This window comes from Chrysochloris asiatica, unplaced genomic scaffold (genome assembly GCF_000296735.1).
Source record: "Chrysochloris asiatica unplaced genomic scaffold, ChrAsi1.0 scaffold00005, whole genome shotgun sequence".
Classification (NCBI taxonomy): domain Eukaryota; kingdom Metazoa; phylum Chordata; class Mammalia; order Afrosoricida; family Chrysochloridae; genus Chrysochloris; species Chrysochloris asiatica.
Window position 1 is genome coordinate 12,121,152 of NW_006408523.1, and position 8,583 is coordinate 12,129,734.

The window sequence follows — 8,583 nt, forward strand, 5'->3', positions numbered from 1 at the left end:
GACAAGGGGCAGGACAGATTGTGCTCAGACCTGGGTTACAAAGTCTTTTGAAACCTCTCAAGAGAAAACTCCTTGCCGGTCATTGTCATTTCACCTCTCAGTCCTCTCACTGAGTTTAGGTCTCACTCAGCTCTCCTGGTTTATGTCCGAAAGGAATGGTGCCAGCCCCTTCCGTGCCACATGTCAAGGGGAGAACTCAAACCAGTTCTCTCACTCCATCACTAGAGCTAGGGGCTTCTGACAGCGAAACACTGTGATAGGCATGGGTTTATAAGGATTATAAATTAAAAATATATATAACACACAGCCTCTACACACTTTAACCTGCCACACCCTAGTTGTTGTCATTTGGATACATGTTGCTTGCAGCTCATTATTTTTGCTTCTTGGATTTCCTGTCTTTATATTTTCCCAAAAATTATCCCTTCATTTCAGCTCCAGCTATACTCCCAGCTTTAAAATGAAGTTGAGACTAAGTTGTTCTTGCCAAGCCCGTGGCCCCTTGATCTGCTCTCTTACATTCCCTGGCCTTGTCCCCCAGGGTGCCGTAGTTGCTGTGACAGGAGATGGAGTTAACGACTCTCCAGCTCTAAAGAAGGCAGATATTGGAATTGCCATGGGCATAGCGGGTTCTGATGCAGCCAAAAATGCAGCCGACATGGTCTTACTGGACGACAACTTTGCATCCATAGTCACAGGAGTTGAAGAAGGTAAACAAGGTCTCCGGTGATCTTACCAAGAACTGGGGTCACCTGGAGGGCTAAAAGCAAGCTCTATAAAAAGACATGTTTTTTCCTCAGGTCGCCTGATCTTTGACAACCTGAAGAAGACGATTGCGTACACCTTGACCAAGAACATTGCTGAACTCTGCCCCTTTTTAATCTACATTACGGTTGGGCTTCCTCTGCCCATTGGCACCATTACCATCTTGTTCATTGACTTGGGCACAGACATTGTAAGTAGCACTTCTGGGAATGGTGGACTGTAAACTTTCAAGGTCCAAGAGCTGAACTAAAGTAGTGCTTCTCAGACTTCAGCACCATGAAGCCTGAAGTTCTGTTTTCTAACAAGTCCCTGAGTGGTTCTGCTGGTCTACCGACCCTTTCAGTCCATATAGGAGCTTTTCAAGACACAAGTTTTACACTCCCAAAAAAAACAAAAGACATATGCTATTGGTCATTTTGGAGCCCTGGTTTGATGCTGTGGGTTAAATGGGCGGCCAAGGTCAGTTTGAACTGAAAGGTTAGAGGTTCAAGCTTAAAAACCTTATACAAGGTTGCTATGAGTCAGAACCGACTCCACAGCACTTAACAACAACATTGGTCATTTCAGTCCCTGTGCTTGTCTTCTTTGGGGAAGATAATGCTGTCAAGAAAATAGACATTGCATTGCTAACGCCCAGTAGCTAAAGTGAGAACCTCCCAGCCATCCCTTTGTATGTAAAAAAATCTGTGATCCGGAAGCCCTTCACCTAAACAGAATAAGTAGCTGGTGGTCTTGTTAGCTGCTGTCCAGTTGGTGCTGACTCATGGTGACACCATTTGCGCTGAGAAGATCTCTGCTCCATGGGGTTTTCAAGGCTGTGATCTTTCGGAAGCAGATCATCAGACCTGATTGCTGAGGCACTCCTGGGTGGGTTCTAACTGCCAATCTTTCCTCTACAGTAAGGGGTAATTGTTGTTGTGTTGTTGTTAAGTGCCACTGACTTGTTTCCATTGAGTTGGTTCCAACTCATAGAAACTCTGTTGAAGGTTTCTGAGATTTGTAAATCTTTGTGGAAGCACAAGCCTCATCTTAATCCTGAGTATCAGCTGATGGGCTCGAACCGCAGACCAGCGCTTATCCTTCAGAGCCACAGTGTTCCTCACTGTAAGAAGAAGTAGCAGTTATTAAACCTCAATAAATAAAGCTTTGCATTAACCTATACTAAGTTTCACTAGTTCCACAATGAATATTGGAGCAGAATTGATGCATTTGAGTTATGGTGTTGGAGAAGAATATTGAAAGTACCATGGTCTGTCAGAAGAACAGTTTAATCTGTGTTGGAAGAAGTACATCCAGAATGCTCCTTAGAAGCCAGGATGGTGTAATTTCTTCTCTCATACTTCAGACATGTTATCAGGAGGGAGCAATTCCTCAAGAAGGATAAAATGCTTGGTAACATGGAGGGTCAGCAAAAAGAGGAAGACACCCAACAAGATGGATTGGCACAGTGGCAGCAGAAGTGGACTCAAGTATAACAACAATTGTGAGGATGGCACAGGCCCAGGACTTGTTTCTCTGTGATATGCTAAAATCTCTGTGAGTTGAAGCTGACTCGATGGCACCTAACAACAACAACAAGAAGTTCCACTAAACTTTCTCAAGTGTATCCAGTCAGAGATCTGGAAGCTCTTTGGCAGTTACTCATCTTTCTGTGGTTTACATGGATACAAGTGTAAAATGAGTAGTAAACAAGCTAAATTTACAAGCAAGTAGCATAGTTTTTTTTCCTCTGTTGTGGTGGTACTGTAGGATAAGCACTGGACTGCTATCTGCAAGGTCGGCAGTTCAAGCCCACCAGCCGCTCTGCAGGAGAAAGGTGAGATTCTCTGTATCTAAAAAGATTTTTAGCCTCTGAAACAGGGTCTTTATGAGTCAGAATTGACTTGATGGCTATAGGCTATCAGTAATAGCCCTACATTTCAGAGGGTCTAGAGAGAGCTTTGTCTCTTAGGGGAAGAGAGGGGCCCACACCTTCTAACGTAGACTTTAAATTTGCTCTCAGGGATTATTCAAGTGTAAACCCCAGAATGGGAGCAAAGGCATCACTTAGGAACTTGTTAGAAATGCAACTTCTCTGGCCCCACCCCAAACCTCCGGAAGCAGAAACTCTGGAGATGGGACTCAGAAATTTGCTTTTACAAGTAATTCTGATTCCTGCTAAAGCTTGAGCCCCACTACTCGGGAACCTTGCGTTGTGGTCCAGGGCCTTGCCAAAGAGGAAGAAATTCACTCCAAAAGGGAAAATGTTTTATAATTAGTATGTTGAGGTACTATAAAACAGATTCATTTTTTCTTCCACTGGCTGTTTTTCAATTCTACACAATGAGTCCTGCACCTCTAGTGGCCTTCCCATGTCGTTCCCCACTCCCCCCATCTCCCTCCAGTCCTAGCACCTACTGCTCTGCCACGGCTGTTCTCAATATCCTATTGGTAGATTGTGTTTCCGGGTTAGGAGTCACAGACTCTCTCCCCTCTAGATTCCTTCTGTTGCCTTGGCTTATGAGAAAGCTGAAAGTGACATAATGAACAGGAAACCTCGCCACAAGAAGAAGGACAGACTGGTGAACACACCACTTGTCTTCTACTCTTACCTGCACATTGGTATGATATTGGCATCTCTTACCTGCCATACAAGGGTCCACCCCAGACAATTAATTTGAGACTGTCACAGTTGTGTTTTCTTCTTTTGGGGTAGGGTTGGAATGGGAAGAGAGGCAGGGGGGAAAATTATAGAACTTCATCTCTTATCTCTCTTATTCTTTTAGGTCTCATGCAATCCCTGGGAGCTTTTGTTGTTTATTTCACTGTTTATGCACAGGAGGGGTTTAGACCCAGCTCACTCACTGGTCTCCGAGTAGAATGGGAAAATGACAATGTGAATGACCTAGAAGATGACTATGGACAAGAATGGGTAAGGGAGGGGAAAACTCTACGCTGGCATCCCATTGGTTCTCCCCACTTAGCAATGTCTTGCCCTGGTTGATGCTGAAACTTCATTTTTCTGAGACAAGAGGGAGAAACTTCCCAGTTAGTAGGGTTTGTGGACACACTGGCCATTGCTGGGACTCAGCCTTAGATCCCTCAGATTAGATCCCTAGAGCTAACTTTTTTACATTCATTTTGTCATTAATGTGGAAGAGTAACCAGTTAGTTCCACAACCACGCCACATTTGAACCAAATCTATTAAATCAGTATCAACACCCAAAGTTGTACTAAATAAATTATAGTAGCATTCTTCCCCTACTCACCTGATTAATGTGGGAAACAATGTTTCTGTGATCAATCTTGGCGAGGTGGGGTAGGGAATATAGCTTGACAGAACCGTGTTGACATTTCCCTAACGTTTTCCCTCTTGAGTCTCATGGTCTCTCCACGTCTACTCCCTGACAGACCAGGTACCAGAGGCAGTACCTAGAATGGACGGGCTACACAGTCTTCTTCGTTGCCATCATGGTCCAGCAAATAGCTGATCTGATCATCAGGAAAACCCGGAGAAACTCCATTTTTCAGCAGGGTCTTTTCAGGTATTGACTGTCTGATGGCATGACTTAACTCTGGGCCTGCAATACCAAGGGTCAAGAGGAGTGTTCATTGAAAATGCCCAACTATCACCTTGCCTCTCATGCACAAGCTATTAACTTTTCTGGATGGCATCAGTCTGGGTGGTAATATCATGGTCCCATGAAATTCAGAATCTGCTTACTTTTATGAATGTGTCTTGCAGAAATAAAGTCATCTGGGTCGGGATCGCCTCACAGATCATCATTGCGTTAATCCTGTCCTATGGCCTCGGGAGCGTCACAGCCCTGAATTTCACCATGCTCCGGTGAGTTCCCCTGTCAAGGTGGAGGGGAGAACCAGCCCCCATCCTGAGCTATCAGAAGTGAATCAACATTAGCTTTCGGATACTTCTGATACCCCTCCTCAAGTCTTTCAAAACAGAGAATAATATGTCAGTTCTATATGTGAGGCTTTGACCTGTCAGTTTTCCTAGAAGAGGAAAGGAATTTTCCAAACTTTGCCATCTCTGTTCTCATCCAGTAGGTCACTCCAGTGGCAAATGTTGCTTCTTACCAGGTTAGATAAAAAGGTTTTCATGTTTATGTAGTGTGACCGAATGAATTTGTTGTTACTTCCAGTATGGCAGAGAAAATGTACAGGAAGCCTATCGGTTTGGGGTTGGGCCTTCCTTAGGGCACACTGGGGCTCACCTTCCTCTCTTCTGCTTCCAGGCCTCAGTATTGGTTTGTGGCTGTGCCATATGCTGTTCTGATTTGGGTATATGATGAGGTGCGAAAACTTCTCATCAGACTTTACCCTGGAAGTAAGTAGTAATATGATTTGTGAGATTATGTTTACCAACTTCTACAGTCTTGATTTCTAATTGGCTTTTTCTTACTTTTTCAGGTTGGTGGGATAAGAACATGTATTATTAAGACCATCTTATTTCCCAACTACACATTGATGATATTCTTCATCTTTTGGCCAGTAGCTGGAAGATTCCTTGGGCATTGGAGACACCATCAAAATTCATGTATAAACAAAAGAAGAAAACTGTATGAAAGATAGTCAATTGATGTTTTGTACTTTAAAGCTGAGATTTATCAACTGTTTGTATATGACTTTTATCTCTATCTCCTTTTTGAAATATGTGGATTTCAAGGTAATGATGTAAGAAAGAGGACATGTATATATGTACATACATTTCAAGTCTTATGTAGCCCAGACACCTGCTGGAGTCTCACTGCTGCTTACTTCTCAAAATGGATTGTTCAGACTTCCGTTCTGCACTCATAAAGGCCCAATAACCTCCCAAGAAGTCTGGAAATCCTTGCAGGACTTAAATTTTCATGGCCACCCTACTCAAAATAAAAGCTGATTTAGCAGAAGGTTTGTAGGAGTTAGAGGTGGCAGCAGGTTTACATCATAGCAACATGGACAACCTCAAGTTTGATTCTGAGACATCCTTCTCAAAAGTCCTCAGCCTTCATGCCTTGACACAGTTTTCCTGGTTACATAACTCTTCACCCCATGCCAGTCCTTTTAGGATCTACTTTCTTCTATATTGCCTTCTCTCTTTCCCTCCGCCAACTTACGCCTCCCCTACTTCTAGACGCTATTCTAGCTTCTCCAACGCCTCCTAAACTGAGCTCCATTTTGTACATCAAAATGCTCAACAAATACAAAGGGCCTTTCTTTCACCATGATCCCATGTCATTAGAAAGATATTGTGGTTTAAAAAGTAATATTTACTTGTTGTAAAATAGCTGCAAAGCGCTCCCCAGTTCTAATTTAATGTCAGTTATGTTTCGTGTTAGGTTGATTCGTGTGTAACGTGTTGGCAGGCCAAGAGAGGCCTCATTTTTAAGTAAAAGATGTTTTTAAAAACTGCGTCTAATTGTGATGTTCTGATTAGTTTTTCCAAGAATGCAAAGCATAGGGCACAACAATTGAGACATGTTTTAAATGTTCTTTTTTTTTTTCTTCTTAACCTTATCTACGAAAGATCAAAAAATGTAGAATTTACCTGTAGATCTGTCCCCTCACCAGTCAGTATGCCTGCTCTTGTACTGTCTTGTGATGTGCCCACCTTTCAGAGTCAGGATTCCCATAGGAGGAATATACATCTTCAACAAACAATACACTAGGGAAAGTAATCTTCACAACTCTTCATCTATTGCACACCCAATGCAAATCTGATCTGCCAGAACCTGAAAATTACGTTTAGTTAAACTTTTTTCCATCCAAATGGCCTATTTTCTCTCCGTTTCTCCATCACAGTGATTAAGCTATATGCTCTGCTGAGGGCTCTGCGGATCTCTGGAACAACATAAGGGTTTACAGTCAGAGTTCCCTACTACAGTTTTCTCAAGGGTCACATTTAGGAGCATGAAATAGGTAAGGGACCATTATTGTAACTTTATGTGACTAGATTATAATACACAATGTGTATTGTGTTTGTGTGTTTAAGTTAACGCAGCTATCCTCAGGGGTTTTCAGCTCTGTTACCAGCCACAATTATCACGGAACTAATCTCGTATCAGCAGTTGCAGTGAACTGGAAATCTTTTCTAGGCCATAGTTTGAACAGCATGGTAAATGGCCTTTTTACTCCAATCTTGACAGGGCCTGTGCTCTCTGGTTTTAGAATGTACTTGGCTGTGATAGTTTGCAGCTCTTTGTCCTACCAGAGCCAGCAGCAGAGGGCTATAAATAGAGCATACTGCTTTAGGATTTAACATACTCTTGCAAAAAGTAACACTAAGGTATTTGGAATATGAACACATAAATTATTTAAGGAATCCCAGAAATGAGGCTGGTTAATCAAATAGCTTTTTTACAGTATAATAGAGAAAAAGTTCATAATGCCCCATATCAGGATTTGTTATGTTTTTATTTTTTGATGGGATTGCTTAATTGAAACACTAAGTCTAGATATGTTTTTAGAAAAAAATAACAGTTAATTTAAATCTGCTTGGTGAGGCAGAAGAGCTCGGAAATAGATTTAAAGGTAATGCTGAATCTGTAGAATCATCTTCATTCTTCGTGGTGGTGTTTGAATTTGATGAGCAGAGCCCTGGTAACGTAGTGGGTTATGAGTCGGGCTCTAACTACAAAGTCAGCAGTTTGAATCTACCAGTCACTCTGCAGATGAGGCATTCTGCTCCCACACAGATTTACAGGCTTGGAAACCCCAAACAAGGTCACTATGGGTCAGAACCAATTCGAAGGCACACAACTACCAACGCTACCATTCCGATGATTAAATTACAGCTTGGTTTAGAATATGTAGAATATAAAAAATTACTAACATTTAGAAGACACCAGAAACAGAGCCGTGAATTACTTAATATGGCACTTCTTTGTAACTCCCACCAAATGACTGGGTTGTTGTTAAATAGCATCAAGTCAGTTCTAACTCACTGCAATCATATATATGTATATATATATATACATATATATATATATATAGGGTTTCCAGTGGGAGAAAGATGCGGCATTCTCCTGCAAAAAGTTTAAAGCCTTGGAAACCTTTTATTGTGTAGCTATGAGTTAGAAATGACTCTGCAGTGCTCACTAACAGCATAGGGTTTCCAAGGCTGTAAATCTTGACGGGAGTAAAGCCTCATCAATTTCCCATGGAGTGGCTGGTGGGCTCAAACTGCCGACCTTGTAGTAAGCAATCCAGTGCTTATCCTACAGCACCACACCAGGATTTATGAGGTGAGTCCATGCAAATAATGTGTTGCTGTTAAGAGCCACTGAGTCAGTCCCAGCTCTTAGGGATCTTATATACTGTTTCTGAGGAGTGGCTGGGGAATTTGAACCCTGGACTATGTGGCTCAAACCAACCTTATGGTCTGTGATTATCCTACAGAATCACACCAGGACTCCCTAAATAAGGTGTGGTGGTGGTTATGAGCTGTGGAGTTGGTTCCGACCCATAACAACCCTGCACAGGGTTTCCAAGGCTGTAAATCTTTACGGGAATAGAAAGCCTCGTCTTTTTCCTGCAGAACAGCTGGTAGTTTTGAACTGCTGCCCTTGAGAGTAGCAGCCCGATTCGTAACCACTTCACTACCAGAGTTCCTTATAACTATGGTATACAGAGCTCTAAAATGGGACTTGGTCAGTTTTGCCACCCCACTAGTTTTGGAATGAACTATCCCAGAGGTGGAAAGGGCTTTCTCACCACCATGAAGAAAGAGGATCCAGGAGTGGAACATGACCTCAAAATTCCTGCGCTTAACCTCCTCGATTTAGGAGACAAAGAGTTGTGACAGCAGAGACAGCAGACCAGGATAGACCAGGAGACCA

The 8,583-nt window shown here is 42.5% G+C and overlaps 1 protein-coding gene across 1 annotated transcript in view; it reads left to right on the forward strand.

Moving 5' to 3' along the window:
• LOC102812327 (potassium-transporting ATPase alpha chain 2-like) overlaps positions 1 to 5,202 on the forward strand; it is a 34,804-nt gene extending 29,602 nt beyond the window's left edge. The window contains exons 15-22 of the mRNA XM_006831975.1: positions 542 to 710; positions 801 to 955; positions 3,243 to 3,366; positions 3,531 to 3,676; positions 4,157 to 4,290; positions 4,491 to 4,592; positions 4,999 to 5,090; positions 5,174 to 5,202. Of these exons, the coding sequence (XP_006832038.1) occupies positions 542 to 710; positions 801 to 955; positions 3,243 to 3,366; positions 3,531 to 3,676; positions 4,157 to 4,290; positions 4,491 to 4,592; positions 4,999 to 5,090; positions 5,174 to 5,202 (951 nt within the window). The remainder of the gene's footprint in view (positions 1 to 541; positions 711 to 800; positions 956 to 3,242; positions 3,367 to 3,530; positions 3,677 to 4,156; positions 4,291 to 4,490; positions 4,593 to 4,998; positions 5,091 to 5,173) is intronic.
• The last annotated feature ends 3,381 nt before the right edge of the window (positions 5,203 to 8,583 follow it).